The sequence below is a fragment of the Pundamilia nyererei genome, unplaced genomic scaffold (genome assembly GCF_000239375.1).
Source record: "Pundamilia nyererei isolate P.nyererei 1_Seehausen unplaced genomic scaffold, PunNye1.0 scaffold00023, whole genome shotgun sequence".
Taxonomy (NCBI): domain Eukaryota; kingdom Metazoa; phylum Chordata; class Actinopteri; order Cichliformes; family Cichlidae; genus Pundamilia; species Pundamilia nyererei.
Genome location: NW_005187424.1, coordinates 2,113,319 through 2,132,016, shown reverse-complemented (window position 1 = coordinate 2,132,016; position 18,698 = coordinate 2,113,319). Strand labels below are relative to the sequence as shown.

At 42.2% G+C, this 18,698-nt stretch overlaps 1 protein-coding gene across 4 annotated transcripts in view; it reads left to right on the top strand.

Annotated features, from left to right (window-relative positions):
• lpp (LIM domain containing preferred translocation partner in lipoma) overlaps nt 1–14,013 on the top strand; it is a 178,474-nt gene extending 164,461 nt beyond the window's left edge. For all 4 annotated transcript variants that reach the window (XM_005727169.1, XM_005727166.1, XM_005727167.2 and 1 more), the window contains 3 exons: nt 5,946–6,124; nt 9,415–9,535; nt 12,616–14,013. In XM_005727169.1, coding sequence (XP_005727226.1) covers nt 5,946–6,124; nt 9,415–9,535; nt 12,616–12,744 — 429 coding nt within the window. In that variant the 3' untranslated portion in view covers nt 12,745–14,013. The remainder of the gene's footprint in view (nt 1–5,945; nt 6,125–9,414; nt 9,536–12,615) is intronic.
• Nucleotides 14,014–18,698: the final 4,685 nt, after the last annotated feature.

Here is an 18,698-nt window from a genome sequence, read left to right as displayed (position 1 = left end):
GCCAAACCAGATTTTTTTTCTTAGATTCCACGTTTGCTTCCTCCTGTACATTTGCATTATCGTTTTCCTGCTTTTGTCCCACCCACATCCCAACCTTGCACGAGGCTTTTGTAGCGTCAGGAAAAAAATTAGGGAATATAAAACTTTTATGGTCGGAAGATTCAGTCTAATCCTTTTTGAAGGTGCCCTGTTAGCAGCTTGTAGCTGTCTGTGTTCTAACAGTTGTTTTGGGAAATGTTTTTGGGACTGCAGGGATTTTTTTGTTGGTAAAAACCAAAAGAGACCAGTGGGAAGAGTTATCAGCACCATATCAAGTTTATTTAATACATCTGTGGTGTGAAGAGCAATGTTCCCTCTAATTTTTCATGTGTCTGAGTGAACACACAAACTCCCTGAGCGGTCCCTTGGACCACTGTGAGCAACATGAGACGTGTGCACTGTGGTCGCACCAGCATTGAATCCATCCAAGTTACATGTTTTATTAAAATAATCTAATTACAGCATTTACATTTATGTTAGACTACTTTTAATTAACTGCTTTAGCCCACTTACAATGAAAATTTTAAAAAAAATCTTGTTCATGACCTGTGCAGGATGTTAACACTATTGGAAGTAAAAATAACTTGAACTCCAATTTTGAAAACACAACTTTCTTTTTTTTTTATATATATATATATAAAGCTCTGACTTGTATTATGAGTCTGTGGTCTGGGAGAGAGTCTGTAACTCTCTGTCTGCAAAATACAGTAAATAATGACCAATGTTGGGCAATTAATTATATAGTTACTTCTTCAAAAAAGTAACTGAGTTATGCAAACAATAAAGTTTTTTGCAGCTGTTTAACCTAAAAATGCAGCCAAGGCGTTTTTTAAATAAACATTTCAAACTATTTACAGAACAATCAGCTGTTCTGCATCAAATCTGATGCAACACAAATTGTTTGTGCCACTCCAAAAACTCATTTCTGTCCACTATGAGATAAAGGAGAACAACAGCCTGATACCTGCAGGCCTGACAGCAGGAGATGTATCACTCCTGTAACACCTGTAACATTCAGCAGTCGCCTCATTGTTTTGACTCATACAACAAAACTACACTACACACTAACTACACAAGATTTGCGCTAAATGTCTCAAATCTCTCACATCTCAAAACACCGCCGTCACTCCTAAAACTTGACCCCGTTTCTTAACAGCTAGATGCCACGTTACCATATCATTTTTTGATTGGTCGACATGGTACATATTTCGACCAATAGGAAGGGTTTTTTTGGTTTTGCTCACATGCGGAGTGTTTCGAGCGTTTTCCTTATAAAACGCCGTCTTTACTGTTTCTTCCTGCAGTAAATATAAACAACGATAGTATTGAAGAAAACCAAACATTGCAGATATTTTTTTATCATAACTCTGGTTTTACGTGGCCTATCAACACAATTTAAAAACTGGTATAAAGTCCACAGTTTTTCGTCAGTTGTTGCGTCTGTCCTGCTCACGTCTCCAATGGTTGTACACGTTGTCATTAACGTGGCTTCACTCCACATCAGCCACGCAACTTTGCTAGCTAAAACACCGGTATCAGCACATACGGATGCTGTCATAGCCTGTCAACGTCGTTAATTAGCTGCGTATATACGAATGTGAATCGCATTATTGGCTGGACTATGGGATAAGGTGGCATAATAATCGTCCATACGGGAGCAGCCAGTCACTTACTGACTAACACTGCCAAACAGAATTGTATTTGTAGAAATTTGTAAAATGTATAAAGTATTAATTTCAATTTCAATTCAGGTTAGTTTTTTTTTCTGTGCGCAGAGACCGTGCCAGCAGTGCGCAATTGCGCACGTGCGCAGCTTAGAGGGAACATTGGTGAAGAGTAAGTGGAGCGTTGTGTTTTACCACAGAGTTGAGTCTGTAATGCACCCATGGTGCTCAGCTGTCAGTCTTTGAGTTTGTTCTCTATCCCAAAGTGTCAAATACTGGCACGCTGTCGAAGCTGGTATCATCTCACAGATACACATCAGGTGTCCTTTGATACTTGTGCTGTGACACAGTCGGCTGTGGCAGTGGTGACACAGGTCTCTCACTTCTAAATCACCATATGTGGAAGCTCAGAGAGGTCCCTTTAGATGCACTGGTTAAGTGTCACTTTTCAGCATGCAGGGTTAATGTTATGAGCAGTTGTAGTTGGACCCAAACAAGCATCTATTACAAAGCCTAGCATAAACTTGGAAAGCCAACGAAAGCAAACTTCCAACCTCACCCCTTCAACTTCATTTTGAAGTTGGAGGGGCCTCTTGGCTCCTTTTGCTCATGTGTGAAAGAACTGAAGTCAAAGGTAACTTGGTGATATCTAGGATGATGTCAGCACCTAGCAAAACTGCAGTATTTAACATGAGATTTAACAGCATTGCAGTCCTTGCAGTCTAAATTAACATCATTTCCCCAAACCTCTGCCTCTGTTCTTGTGGTTTGCAGTGTTATGTTAGGCTGAATTGTGTTGGGAAATTTCCTTTTTTTTTTTTTTTTTACATTCTTATTTTTTTTCCATTCTACTTGACACAGGAGAAAATTCTTGTATACGTAAGTAACTGTTTCTAACAAAAGGCTTTCTTCTTTTCCCGCTTGATTGACTCATCTTAAGCAATAAAAGGGAGAGAAGCTGCTTGTCAAGGTTCATTAAGTCAGTGGACACCTTCCCTCGGGAGTTAGGAGGGTCAGTGATTTGACTCATAGTTCAACAACAAGTCATTAACTCTCATTCAGTCCATGAAGAGCGCTCAGATGCATGTTTCCTACAAGCTCTTGTTAGGTATCAGAGAGCTACCTTCAACAGAGTGCAGCGATGTCACACGGCGTGGCCGGGCGCCGACCGGCACATTCTGTGACACACATGCACACGGAATCAGATCATCTGTAAATTTGGCCCGCTCTGAGTTCAGCGTGCCAGGTCATAAATGGCGTGTAGCCTCACTGATCTCCAGCCTACCTCCTGTCAGCCCAAGTTGCGAAAGAGCGAGAAAGGAGAGGTGTAAAAATCTGTGTTGCTACGGTTGCAGAGACGATGAACAGCTTCAGCTCAACAGTATGCCACATCACATTTCCAGCTGTTTAGCGTTTCATGTGCAAACACAGAAAACACGTCTTTGTTCCCGCATTCTTTTACCTTTAGCTGCTCTTTGCACTGAAACACAGAGACACATTAGTGTTCGCTGGATTCTGAGGAGAGAAGAGCCATGGAAGTTTTCAAGTTTTCAGTCTCGCTTACATTACAGAAATTAAATGGGTTTTTTTTTTAGCTTTTTTATTTTCTCGTCAGTATTTTTACAAGTGCGGGCTAATTGATTAATTATCATCAAACCCTCCAGTATTTCTGAAAACTGAGCTGATTGTCACTTGATCCAGTAAAGCTGCAAATTACAAGTGGACTTGAAGCGGAAATTAGTGAAACATTTTCACTAGACAAAAGACTTAATATTAGAGTCCCAGACTTCGTTGTGTGAATTTTTTTCTGGTGTGAGCATCTCTTTCTGTCGCCCGACTCTCATGTTCAGAGCGGATCACGTGGGACCGCTTGACTCCGTTACGTGCTTTGTTCGCCATCGCAGTTCTCATCCTAACAGACAGCTGTGTCGAACGCCGTTTTGTTAGGCCGTTCCCAAACGGTGAGAAGCTGAGCCGGACTGTGCGAGCTCTCATTTGGTGTTGCCGGAGCACTTTATAGCAAAAGTAAAATGCCTTAAAATGAAAGAAAAATGGGGGTCGCGATTGACTTTAACACACTCTACTCAACCCTCGGTTCAGCAAGAGGCTGTCTGACCTAAATTTACTTTACCTCATCTGCCTAGACATTTGTTTAGCCTTCTGGGCAAACACTTAGAGAAATGTTTGAGGGAGAGAGGAGGAAAAAAAGAATACATATGCTTGAATACATCACATTTAGTCAAGGGAAAAGTAAAACCCGGACATCTGCAGACATATACAGCCCTCTAGTGGCAAACTACAAGGGACCTGAATGTCTGACAGGGAGGGCATGAAGTGATTTATGCAGAATTTCCTAAACCATCTGTGGAAGTCGTGCCCAACCGCAGACCATGAACATTTTCTGTGTTGACATCAGACCCGGGTTTGTGTAACAGATCTTAATAAACGTTACTTAATCCCAAATAACAGGAGTCACGAGTGAATGGGAAAAACAACAGCGGCTGAGCAGAATAAATGAATTGAGGTCATAGAATCTTACCATCAGAGAGAAAGAGAGAAATTTTGTCTTTTGAGTACTGTACTCATTACAATGGCCCGGAGGAACTGTGTGCTGTGAAATCATATGCTCTAGTTAAGCTAAACAAGGGCAAGGTATTCCCACATGAAGGGCAGATGAGAATAAGTAAGTAGAAATGCAGGCAGATGAGTAAGAGTTGAAGATGGTTTAGTGCTGTTTGGCCCTGGTATCTCACTCAGATTCTCAGGTTGCAAATATATTCTCCCCCCTCTCTCGATCTCTACCTCTACCTCTCTCTGTCTGTGTGCGTGTGCGAGGCAAACCTCAAGGGCTCAGTGCAGCGAGCTCATTAAAGGCTTTATTCCACTTCCAGGATCGAGCGGGACTGCAATATGGACATTGTTTATACACAAACGTTGCCCTGGGAATAATGTTTATTTCTATTACCATCTTGGAGGGGGGTGGGTGTGGGGAGGGGGGCTACTGAGCATGTCTGCACTCATTGCTTTTCATGAAATAATGCCTCTCCAGGAGTGCCTTGAAGAAACGGCCATTTTTCAAACCACATTTCTCCAGCCTGCAGTCAAGCGTCAGCTGCCCTCCTCTCTTGCCCTCTCGGCCTCCGGTGGCACGCGATCGTGTTACGAGAGCCGTGTCAGGAGCAGTTTAACCGTGCACGTGAACTAATGAGCCTCATTCTGTAAAAGGCTTCTTCATTCATTTGCATACAGACTGAACGTCGGTGCATGTGCTGCACAGCCGGACGGGGGGGGGGTTTCGAGTTTACCTCGGCCGAGCGGTCACAGAAGTGTCATTTTAAGCGGCAGAGCCCGGCGGGGCGACTGGGAGGCAGCCGATGACGCAGCGCAGTGTTGCTACACACCCCGAGCTGTGTTTGGAAACACTGAGGCAGCTTGCTACTACAGTGGGAGCCAATGGGAACAGCTGAACCGTGCACTCTTTAGCCCAGTCAAGCGCAAAACAGGGGGGAGGAGGAGAGGGAGGCGGCGAACAGAGAGACAAGAGATCCAGGAAATGCCTGAGCGAGGAGCAGTGACGGCGGGGCCCATCAAGTCGCACGCAGCCGCATCGGGCCGCACATTGATCACTCTCACATGATATATCCATCCCCCTGTAATTGCATTGCTGTTTAGAGAGGCAGTCGTTATTTATGAAATATTGAAATAACAAATGGTGTCTCCCGGCAGATATTAAGAAGAGAGATGCCACAGATAAGTCAGAGGCAGGCAGCGGCCACGTCTCCCCGCGGGCCGCTTGCCCAGTCGCCTGGCTGCAGAAATCCTGCAGTCATCACAAAGTGGAAATATTTACTGCTCGCACTCTTGCATACGGGAGGATGGAGTGTGGGTGAGGGCAGCTGAAAAATGACTGTGTTTGTGTTTCGAGAGGAGTGCTAATCAGATTCCTTCAGCTTCGGAGGCATTTGAGGACAGCCGAGCTAAAGGTCCCTAGTGTGGATTTATAAGTTGCACAAGCACAAATGGGCACAGAGCCACCAGAAGTGCAACACTGGCGACAGGAAGTTTCTAATCACAGCCTACAAAAACTGGGAGAAAATGCAGGGTTTTCACATTTTCCATGCTGGTGAAATTTCGTAGCCAACTTGTTAACAAGGCCCACTGTAAATGAATCCTCTAAATCACTTCGGTCATCATCAGGTTTGTTGTGTAACCGTGTGGGTGTCTGTGTGTTTGTGTCTACAGAACACCCTTGAGACCTGCACCATCTGCAGTAAGCCCATCATGGAGCGCATCCTGCGAGCTACTGGGAAAGCCTACCACCCTCACTGCTTCACCTGCGTGGTGTGTCACCGCAGCCTGGACGGCATCCCTTTCACTGTGGACGCTTCCAACCACATCCACTGCATCGAGGATTTCCACAAGTATGTAAACAAGTCCCTTTTAGATTTGAAGCGTCACTCATCGCTATATTTGACGTGTACACACGAGGGAAGTTTGCTTTCACTTGTCATACTGTAACGCAGACAAGAGGTCGCACAAAGCTGGTTATAAGTTAACCCAGGGTTTTTCCTGTATGTGGCGTTAGCAGCAGCTGACCAATTACAATTATTCATAAGTGTAATGGGAGCAGAGTGGCTGATATTACAAGGGAAGATGAATGGGAAACGTATTAAGAGGTTAAGCATATAATACAGGCTGAAAGCAGCACAGCTGCTGCAGACAAAGCAGCAGACTGTGAGTGTGTGTGAAAGGAAAATCGCTGTAGAATAATATAGCATTAAACGCGTGTGCTTTAATCGCTTTGGTCTGGACAACTTTAAAAGATCTGCTCTATTAATAAAGTCTGAGTTGTTGTTGTTAGCCAGCAAGGCTAAATGCAGTGTCTACGGCGGATCTATGAATATCATTCGGACACAATAGAATCTGATGGATTATACTGTACTTGAGTATGTCATTAAATGAATGTTTTTTATATTTGTTCCTTCAGCTACGGCCTCCATGGTGTTGGAAACCGTTTCCAGCCAACAGAGACTAAAGCTCCATCTAAGAATCTATATTTCTCACTGATCCTCATCCAGCAATTTTGTGCGTGTTGACCTTTAATCTGGAACATAACCTGCTCCGGTTCACAGCATACAGTAGGTTACCATGGTGATTATACCTCTGAAAGAAGTGAACCACCTTCATAGTACAGGAAAGCCAGGATTAACCTTAAAGGTACCTGGATTAGACAATAGCTTCTGGACAGAAACATGAATCCACTGCAAATGTGCCGTAAACCTTCGTTCCCTCTAACGGCCAACAGGGGGCAACTCTTCTGGATGTAAAACAAAGTACGACTGTATAGACGATTGTGAGAAAATGACCCTTCGTCTCGCTTGATTTTTACCTCGGTGAACTTTTTTCCTAATTTTCCAAGTTTAATGTCTTCTTTAAAAAAGCATTATTTATATTTTTGTAAGTTACTTTCCTATTCTGAGTAAAAAATATATTAGAGCTCTGTGTATTTTAGGACCCGGCTATTTTATGCTCATTGATAATGCGGTGCCCTTTGCTACTGGGTCACTTTCATCCACCATCCTACATTTACCAGTGGGTGATGTAATCCTGGCTACATCCGTCTGCTGTACATGTACGTCAGGAGCTGGTACCAGGTTATCGTGGCCAACAAGGCAACTTAAATGTTTAATGCCAGGGGATGTAATAATCTGTGTCAGGTCAGCACTGACCTTTTGTACAGTCACGGTACAGTTCTTGCTTAAGAGGAGGAGTCATGGATTAGAAGCACTTGTGCTACTTACAGAAGCCAAGCGAGGGGCAGCCAATCAGACGAAAGTGGGCATCTAGCGAGCAGGACTTAAGAGACAAGAACTTAAAAATATGTTGTTGGGGTTTTTTGTTTTTTTTAACATACGATGCACTGAGGGCTCCATCAGCATTTAACAAACAGAATCAATGTAGAAATGGATACTGATGTTGCTCTCTACCTGCTTGGTGTCCCCGTAAAGATTTCATGAAGTGATAATATATCAGTGTTGTGTTAACAGCTTGTTTAGCAACATACAACACAAGTAAATTCATGCATTTTTAAAGCTCCTCGTCAGAACGTTAGGGCCTCCTTTTTGGGAAACATTGCAAACAGTTTCACAAATCTAGTGAACTGGATATGTAGACATGAATTTAGTAGTACATTCCTGTCATTGCGTCACCCTCCACTCATTGCATAACTGCTAGCTTCCCAGAAATGTTCCTTCTTTACTCGGTGACCAGAAGGGAAACAGAAGTAAAACGCTGGCTCTTGGCGTGAGTGTGCAGCTCTCGGTTTGGGAAGCCCAACGCAAGGCCCGTGTTTAATTTCACGTGACAAGCGTGGCCTCCACAGCGTGGCCCTTTGTGTCGAGGAATAGCCACGACGAGAATCTTTCTTTTTCTTTTCTTTTTTGGGCCGTGGTTCCCCAAAGCCACCTAACCTCTTTACTTCCCGATTTACAGACAATGGGTGCACATGTAGAACAGAAGAACTTTCGGTCATGTGACAGGACCTAGAATCTCACTGCACTTTTCATATCCTCATCAGTTCTATTGTTAGACAAGACCTTCTTCTGCTAAAGGCATTTTCAGAGTTGCAAGTTCAAAGGTTTGTTCTGTAAAACTCACTGAGAGTGTCCGATAAGATTTCTCAGAATGCCCCCTCTATATTTAGTAAATGTAGTTTTCTAGATTTTGTCTACTCTTCATGTTTGAGTGATGAAATAGTTAACCTTCAAGTGACTTCAAATGTGGCAACATTTACGGGCATCAGCCCTAGTGTATATTTTTATGTTCACAATTAAACCTTTCATAGTTTTTACAGAAATTGCGCCATTGGTATGATAAGTATGATAATGAAAGCTGTGTTTGGATTATAAATCTCAAAATATTTGAGTGTTTATGCACAAAATATTTGAAATATGACACAACCACAAACCAGATGAGTTGAGATTTGGTTTGAAACAGAAGGACGGATGTAATAAAGGATGAAGTTTATCTAAATAAATAGAACTTTACGGTATTTTTTATTTCAGTTTTGTATTAAAATGGTTGAAAACCACAGTTAATGTCATGAGAACGTTTTAGAATATCTTCCGTAAATATTGAAACAGGTTCAACAGTCTATGTGAAGAGCACCACAAAGATCACGATCGCAATGATTTAGCGCTTTTTCCTCATTTCTTTGCCTCCCTAAACCGTGACTTGCACATGGAAGCACAAGGCCTGATGGCTGCACCGAAAGCCTGTAAACATTTGCCGATGTGTCCGGCTGTCAGATGATAATCACGGGTTCTTAGATTGAGGGGCTGCACAACGTGAAGTTTGGCGAATACTGGGAGAGCCGACGGTCAAGAAATCATTCGTTTATTTATTAAATCAAGAAAAATGTCAAAGCTTTTCTTAGTTTTAGCCTCTCAGAATGATTTGCTGCTTTTTCTCTGGGATTTCGTGTCACACAAAAGCAATTTAAACTTGAGTTTAGAGATGTCCTTGTTGTACACGTACAGACAGAATGATTAATAGATTAATTCACTAATGAAGAGAGCCATTAGTTGCACCACTGCTTGAACCGTGCAGTGAAACTCTGTAAGCTTTGTGCTAATGGCAAACAGTCAGTAAAGGTCACAGTGTTGCAGATTGTTCTGAGCTTATTTCTGTTGTTCTTGGTTGTTTTTCACAGGAAGTTTGCTCCTCGCTGCTGTGTGTGCTCTGAGCCTATAATGCCGGCACCGGGCCAGGAGGAGACCGTTCGTATTGTGGCCCTGGACCGTGACTTCCATGTGCAGTGCTACCGCTGTGAGGTACGAGCTCTGTGTGTTTACCAATCCCGTGTGTGTGTGTGTGTCCTCTATAATTAGCAGTGATGGTTCTGAATAATGTTGCGCGGCTCCAGGTGACAGTCATTACTGCATAAAGGTATAAGGCATAACGTACACACCAATCCCCCGAGTCACCTTTTCAGCGAGACGAGTGAATCATCCTTCTCTTACCTGCCTCGAAATAGCTTCCCGTCTCTCCTCTGCAAAGTTCACGGACTTACATAGAAACCAATCTGTCAGGCGCCGCTCGCCTGCTTGATAAGCGGCGCTGAGACGTTACGTGCCCGGCTAAAAGAGAAGTAACGTGTCACATTGTCAAAGAGCTGCACCAGCGTGAGCACATAGAGCGTTTGCCAGACATAAAGGTCAAAGCAAAGCAGAGCAGATTAGTTCAGCTGAAGGGGCTCAACAAGAGAAGAATTTTGTCACCAGGGAGCAATGAGTAGATGGAGTTCTGAGTGTGTGTGTGTGTGAGTGTGTGTGTGTGTGTGTGTCGGGGAGAGAAAGGAAGGTTGGGTGTAAGCCAGTGTCACAGACAATGGAAAAATAATGCCATAGCATTGTGTGTATCGGTACATTCTGTTTGTTTCTTGGCATGTAAAGAGCGCACACCTCACCACATCTTACCACAACACACAGAAACCAGCTGAAGGCTGCAGTCAGACAACAGAGCTGCACAGTAACAGAGCAACGTTTGGCATCCCCAGGTTCACGCCGCACGCTTACGGCCCGACTTGGATCGTAGGGAGTCCCTTTTGCATGTCGTGCACGGAATTTGAATGTTTATTCCCACCGAGCATTTAGCATACTTCACAACATCCTGACACAAAAGCTTGCATGTTGTCCTCCTCCACAGTTTAGTTCTGTGAGCTCAACCAATAGGAGGGCAGTTGCTCAGCTGTGTACACCTGTAAACACGAGCGGAACAGAAGAGGAGTGAAGCTGGTGGTGCAACTCAGGACGAGCTGTGAAATGGCGCTGACAGATCGGTATCGCGCACACTGCTCCAGTTGCCATCGTCAGTTTACATTCTTTTCCTGGATGTCGGCGGTGCCTTCTGCTCAGTGACATCACGCGCATCGTGAAAGAGGTCAAGCGTGAATGACCGAGAAGCAATGTGTAGTTTGTCATGTCTCCAAGTCACAAAAAGGCACAGTTTCACGACTTTATGATTGCCTGATGTGACACAGGGACACACATCATGTGAGCCTGACAACACTGTGTGATAACCGCTGTAACAGAATGTAAAACGATGGTTAATTAAACCGAATAACTGAAAATGAATAGCAAAAATGAGACAATAATGTTGTGTACTGATTATTAGCTATGATATAACTTGTGTTTCAATCATAAATGATTGCCATAAAAATTAGTTGATAATTAAACGTGTTATGTATTCCTTTTTTTAACTAGAGCATCATTTTTACAGTAGGCAGATAATGTTCACAGATGAAAAAAGAACTATAGATTAAAACTGAATAACAATAATTGTACCAATTATTAAGAGTGGTGTTACCTAATGTTGTAGCATAACAGGAATCTTCAACAGGCGATTTTCAAGTAAGCCTCACAGAGCAGAGCGAGCAGTAAGAACACAAACACAGTCATCTCTCAGGTATTTGTGAGCTTCATGATTAAGAGTGCGTCTGCTCCCAGACTGGATCAATCAGAGCGGAGCTCAGCAGTAACTCGGTGTTACTTTGCTTTGAAAAGGGCCAAACAAGAGCTTAGGCATATTGAAAAAGAACACGCGGAGTCTACAAAATCTCCAAGAATTAACAAGATGTGATACATGAATCAGCCAAGTGCTTCAAAAAGGAAACGATAATCAAAGAATCAACCACAAGAGTCTCTGTCAGGCTGCGCTGCTTTGAGCTAAAAAGGCTAACGCGCTCACAGTGACAAAGCAAACAGGCTTACCATTTTTTTCTGTCTCATTGCTAACTACCACTTCATAAGAATATATATGTCAATATGACATAAACTAAAGGCGCTAGAGTGGAACGTTTTCCTGTTTGATTCGTTTGAGGCGTTAAACTGCATGCTCAATAATCCTGGTAAGGAATTCTCAGAAAGTTGATTTTCTTCATCTGGATGCAACATTTCATCACTCATCAAAGTGACTTCTTCAGCCTTGTAAACATATTACCTTTCTTATGAAGTCATGCAATTTGGTTACATGCTCCTTTCGTTGCCATCTTTTTAGTTTATCTAAAAAGATGTAAAATTCCATAAAAGCTGTTCGAATAAATTTGGATCTATTGAGCTTTTCCTAAATTTCCTACTCTCCATAAATCTCCATAAGTACTTATAATCCCTGTGAACCAAACACACATTCACTGTTGGGAATGTTGCGTTACGTCATTGAGTGGGAATAACTCTAATATGGACGTCTCCGCCCACAAGTTCAAGAGGGGCAGCCAATCAGAAAAAAGTGGTTTAAAGGGGAGCAGGCTAAAACTGCTTTTTTTTTTTCACACAAAAATGAGTTTTACTATGACAGAGGATTATTTCTTATTGTAAAAGCTTCAAAAATAAAAATATTTTCTCCACTCAAATCATTCTCACTGTAAGTAAAAACACAAGAGCACACTTTGCATTAATGCCCGTGACAAAGAAAGGAGCCGGAACACAGAGAAATAGACAAATATCTGATGCTTCCACTCCTGAAAGAGACGAGCTGGAATACATTTATATTAGAATCTGTAAAAGAGGACACACATTTTGCAATCATGCTTAGAAAAATTGTTCTGCTTGAAACACTTTTACAAGGGGGGAAAAAAAGTCTGAATTTAAATCCTTGAAAGATTGGGAGTTAAGCCCAACTGTGTCTGAGTACTAACCAGTTGTTTCCATTCAGACTCACCAACTGGCAGAGAACCGTAGCACAGGCTTTTCTGCAGAGAGGCTCCCGTAACGTGACACTGGCTGAGCTTTTAAATAGCAGTAAATGTGTCGTTTAGAGCCTGAGTGCAGAGAGGAGGATGAATGTGTCTGACCGGTGAGCGTGGATAATGACCCCGTTTGTGTTTGTGGACTAACGGACTATCTGTGTCCTGCAGGACTGCGGCTCCCTACTCTCGGAGGGGGATAACCAGGGCTGCTACCCGCTGGATGGACACGTGCTCTGCAAAAACTGTAACACCAGCCGCATCCAGGCCCTCACCGCCAAGGCCACCACTGACCTCTAAACAGCTAAACTGTGATAACCCGGCCCTCGCTCGCTCTTTTGGTTTCTTGCAAACATCCACAAAAGCCTGCATTCCTCATTTACATATATATGGCTCTATATAAATGTTCACCTTAAGTAACAAAACATACTGTGGCATCACATTCACACGCTCACATATAATTATTTACTCTGTACGATCACTGCAGAAGAGTTTTTCTTATTTAAAGTTTTCTTCCTGTAGCTTAACATAAAGAGAGGAAGACATGGGAAGCAACTGCTCTTCCTCAGTCTGAAGGTTTAAAAAAAAAGGATCTCTAAAGCTCACTGAAAGAGGGTTTAGTTATAATTATATTATATTGCATTATTTTATTGTAAAAATGCTAAGCTAGCTGGTTCATCATTTAACTCTAAGCCATAGAGCTTTTACGCATTTCCTACAATTTTTGCACTGCTACTTTAAATCTAAATCCGTCTACAATATACATCACCACCCCCTGTTATCCTCCTGTTATCGTATTTATCACCAGCACATATCTTTTAGCCAGGTTGCACGTGCATGCACGGGCCCATAATGTTCCTCTCCGACTTCTTTTTCTGATCTAAAACACGAGCAGGACGTGCAAAATGTTTAATATGTTTACTGTGCAGGTGAAGTTGTGGATGGATGTCAGTGTGCGCGTGTGTGACTGTAGCTTTAGCAGTATTTTTAGGAAAAACGTGTTTGTTTGTTTTTCTGCAGGACAAATCAGAGTACAGTACACAAAATGGGATGAAATTACCCAACGAAGGCTTTCAAAATACTTCTGCATAACTCCAAAAAGCGAATCTAAACTGCCATGTTTGTATGTATTTCCACATTATTTAGAGTAAACTGCTCTGTACTGCAGGAATGATAAACAGTTATTTCCGCTGTTGAGAACAAAAAAACCACACCTCCTTTTTAGCACAATATTTTCCTTTCAGCTGGATATTCTTTCATGCATATGGTTGATTATTTTCCATTTTGGCCTGAGCAGCACAATCATATAAACACAACCTTTGTGTTGAGTTTAATTCTTGTTTTTGTTTTTTTCAGCGTATAATTGTGTAACTTGCCCCTTTTTAACGACCATAGACAAAAGCAGTGATTGTTCTTTAAGCAGTCTCACAGAAATAAAGAATATTCCATGCCTATGCAATTTTTAATGTTAATTGCATCGACACTTTATGAGAAATTTTATGATTTAAGGAAATATTTTACATGTACAGATGTGATCATAAGTGTCCTTATTGTAACCCTGTAATCAAACTGTGTGTCTCTGTGCGTCTCTGTGCTTTATGTCAGTGCTGATTGTTTCATTAACGCTCATCTTTTATATTTGCTGTTTGTTTCGAAGTTGATGGACAAAGACGGGACCGTGAGAGTTTCCCAAAAATAACTGATTATGTTATTTGCTCGATCCAAGAGCGATGGACCAGAAGCTTTAGAGCTTAATCTGAGGGTTCATTCCGATGTTACAGCAGTACTAGGTGAGTTTAACGTACCTTGTGGAGTATGACTTTACTGTTTATCGCAAAAAACGACAATCAAAACACAATAAAGACGTCAGGCAAAGAAAACGGCTTCAAAAAAGACCACAAAGAAGCACACAGTGTCTACACCGAGATACAGAGTGACACAAAACGACTGCAAAGACAAAGAAGACCACAGAGAGGCACACAATGATGGCACAGATATGCAAACATTCCAGCAAAATTATATAAGACAAGTATAAAGACTGTAAAGAGGAAAAAAAATGGCTTGGCTCCAAAGAAATTGAAAGTAAAAATTGTAAGTAACTACAAAGAAACTACATAAACCATAAATAAAATAAAATAGAAATGGGGAAAAAAATGCCTTTAAAAAAGACCAAGAGATAAACAAAAATTTAAAAAATAATTAAAAATGAAAAGAAAACTGTTTCCCCACCCAACCAAAAAACTGAAACATGCAACATGGTAAATGGCCTGTATTTATATAGCGCTTTACTAGTCCCTAAGGACCCCAAAGTGCTTTACATATCCAGTCATCCACCCATTCACACACTGGTGATGGCAGCTACATTGTAGCCACAGCCACCCTGGGGCGCACTGACAGAGGCGAGGCTGCCGGACACTGGTGCCACCGGGCCCTCTGACCACCACCAGTAGGCAACGGGTGAAGTGTCTTGCCCAAGGACACAACGACCGAGACTGTCCGAGCCGGGGCTCGAACCGGCAACCTTCTGATTACAAGGCGAATGCCCAACTCTTGAGCCACGATCGCCCCAACATGACAAAACAAGTAAAAAGAATTTTTTTAAAAAAGACATAAAACGACAACATGAAGTGAAAAATTTCCAACAAGAAGCAACAAAAAGACAAAAAAAAAAGCTGTAACGAGATGTAGCGTGACGACAAAGTGACAGGAAACTGCTAAAAAGACGAGACGAGAAAAATCCAAGCAGATGCACATGACCACAAACACGTAAAATGACAACAGAGAAATCCAAAGCGCAGCTCTGCAGCCACAAAAACAGTGACGACCAGCTACAAGCTAGCAGAACATGAGGTTCATACGAACATTCAGCTGTTTTGTCAGAAGAACAAAAGTGAAACTTTATGTTGATTTGTTCTTAGAAAAACTCCACATGGTACTTTGAAACTACAAGTAACTACAAGTTGCAATGCTTTGCTAGTTTATTAGCTGGAGCTAACCGAGGCGCATTATTCCCGAGGCTCGATCAGAGAAGTTCATTCTAACTTTAAGAGAATTCGTCTCCTCTTTCCTGTTTTCCTTACACAACATTTAGTCCTGTTTATCGCCTCTGATCTCTATTTACTACATCAGATGTAATCAGTGCGTCCTGTTACAGCAGAGTTTCAACCAGGGTATCGCTTTGTAAAGACGACTGTGCTAATAAGGTGAACGAAGAATTCACCAAACCTTTACTGTCGCAGATTTTCTTTTTTTTTTTGCTTGTTTATTTGTTTGTTTTTTAACTTAAAAATTGACTAAGCTTTCTATTTGGAATTGAGCGGGGTATTTAAAGTTGAGAAGGTGGAAGCTGGTTAGGCAGTTTACATTTGGTACTAGCTCACATGCCTGCAGCAGGAACGGAGCGAGGGCTGGTTCTCTGAAAAGGTTAGGCAACATAAACTTCACGTCCTCAGGACATTTTCCATCAATATTTGGAGCGCATTGCTGTACGCAAAAGGTCCATCGGTCATATACAAACCCCCCCCAAAATACAGTATTTTTACAGTTCAGTAAGTAGCGAGTGCACTGCTTCAACTAAAAACCTGTAATCTGTCCTAAAGATCTTTAAGAATGTCTCCACGGTGTCGCTGAACTGTTTAGAAGCAACGTCTACAGTCATCTTGAGTATCGCAGCTTAATTAGTTAGGCGGTGATTAAGAGAACTAAAGCTGCGACAGTCGGGTCTGTTCTTCTGTCTAGTAACTAGAGATTTATTCTCCTGTTTTTTTTACTTCTAATACTTTAGGAAAATATACCACAATGAGACTACAGCTGGGATTCATGCTGCGTTAGCATGTCACTTTATCTGTGGCCCTTGTTTGGATAATCAGGCGTCAGTATTAAAGATGCACTGAGACTTTTACACGTGAAACAGCAGCTGTGCATTTCTCCCACGGCCTTCTGTTCTGAGTCAGGCTGCAGTTAGTTAAACATTTTAGTTTCAGCCTCTGTTTGCTGTACTTTACTGTAACAGCTGCTACTCCATTCATATTTTAGGAATATTTGACAACAGAAAATACACATCTATAATAAAATTGGGCTGTGTAGAAAATATGATGCATGCCTCGACAGCGTTCAGTAAGTGGATGTTACAGACGTCAACAAATCCGCCAAAGCAAACTTCCCAGCGTGACAGCAGTTCAGCGTAAAATCAGGAATTCTTTCAGATCCTCGGTGCATGTAGGGGTTGAAGTGACAGTAGATACCTTCCTGCCACTCCTTCCCTCACACCGCTGTCACAAAGACTGGATTGCCCTCCATTTAAGAATCATCCACTGTCGCGAAGCTAATGAGTACGCAGGTTTGGTTTGGGTTGGTGGTAATTCTACTTTGTAAGAATGCCGTCCGAGGTTCGCTCTCGCTCCCCCTCGTCGCCTTCTCTGCCTCCGTCGAACAGCGGAGCTCTTGTTTTGCCAGGAGGTTTCCAGAGTTATTCCAGCTGTTGCACAGACCACCGTGTCAGCTGCTCATGAAAATCCGCTGATGGCTACCAGGAAAACAAAATTACTGCCGCCCTGTTTTAATTTAGCGCTATCAAACTTTTGCTTTACCAGGAGATTTTGTAACCTCTGGCACACAGAAGGAACCAGTCTGCAGTGTTGGTGTTATTATTCTACAGACATCTACATTTTTCAATAAATCTTTATATCAAAATTTCTCTGTTGATGATCTAATGATGTCTTTAACACCTGATTAAGTAGCATAAGTGAAAGGTGCAGATAATCAACACCAGACTGTGCCGTTCCCGTCATTTCTTGGAGCATTTTAGCATCTTTGGGCTCGTTGTTTTGAGCTGAAGATGCTAAAATGCAGTACTTTCATGTTCTCAGCCAGCAGCGCGGTTTCTGTGAAGTAGCTTGGATAAAAACCATTTCACTTTTCCAACAAGTCACTCTGGGGCGTCTAGCTGCAAAACACCACAAGACTTCATTCAGGAAACCAAAACAGCTAAAAGGCAAATGAATGTTGGACTTCCATTTGCCTGGAATCTGACTCCAAACTGCACTGCACTCGTCCATCACTGTCGTTTGCTATTTTCCTCAACAGAAGAAGAAGCTGTATTATCTGGATAAGGCCTTTACATTAAAAGGATGTAATGCACTCACAAAGCAGTAAACAAATAATATGACTAGTCATGAATGATTTCAAGTTGGTTTATTAGCACATGTTTTCTGCTCAGCATACCCTGGTCTGGTCCATGTGCACAGGTAAATCTCTGCTGATGCGCTGAAGCTGTGTCAAACTCATGTATTGGTTATTTTTATGGTTAGTCTTTGAACATGTTACGCTTCCTTTCATTGGAGCACATATGATGCAAATCCTCTCATAAAGAAAACTGTTTCATAAGTGAATTTGTTCGCGTTGTCTGCTGTCGTAGCCCCGCCTGTAAAGTGCCTTCGGCTGAGCAGTATTGAATCACCTTACTCTGACTGTGTATTTCATGTTTCCTCTTTCACCTCAAAGAACTTCACTTCTTTACCTGTTTTTTTTTTTTTTTGTTTTTTTTAACCAAAGTAAATAAAGACTATCCCCTTTGTAGATGTCTCCATCAGGTGCTTAAGGCTGCAGCCGCCGAGTTTTAACTCACCTCGTATAGCCCGAGCCGCTATTTTGAGTAAAGCATCTGTTCTTGATCTTCTGAAGGGGCTTGATGTAGTCTTTTTGTTTTTTTTCTTTCTTCCTTCAATAAAAGCTTTGCAATAGCAACACGTCTCTGTGTCTTGCTTCCTTTTGCTGTGTTTTGTTTAATTATATGAAAAATCTTAAACCTCTATCTCTGATTCGGGCCCGTCCACCCCCTCCCCCGCCGCCGGTTAACACTTGGCCTTTTGGCTCCTGGTCCGGTGGATTGCCCAGGTAATGAGCTCGTTCTCTCTGTCTTCTCCTCGTGCCACCTGTTGGTGACTTCCTCTGCACTGTACCTGCAGATGAAAGAGATTTATCCCCAACAAGTAAAAGCCGTGACTACTTGACTCACTCTCTCTTCAGTAGCAGCTAATGCACCTGCTTACATGTCTCCCCAAACACTCCTTAGCTGGAATCACCAGCCTAATAGAAATCCTACACTTGCAACACTCTTTTGTGTATAACTGAGACTGTGGTTTAATTACACCAGCACTGTGTCACAGTCTCTCTCTTTTTTTTTTCTTTCTTTTTTTTTTAGGGCCACAATCAGCAAATGCACTCGACTATGAAGTATGCTCACTGCTGGGATC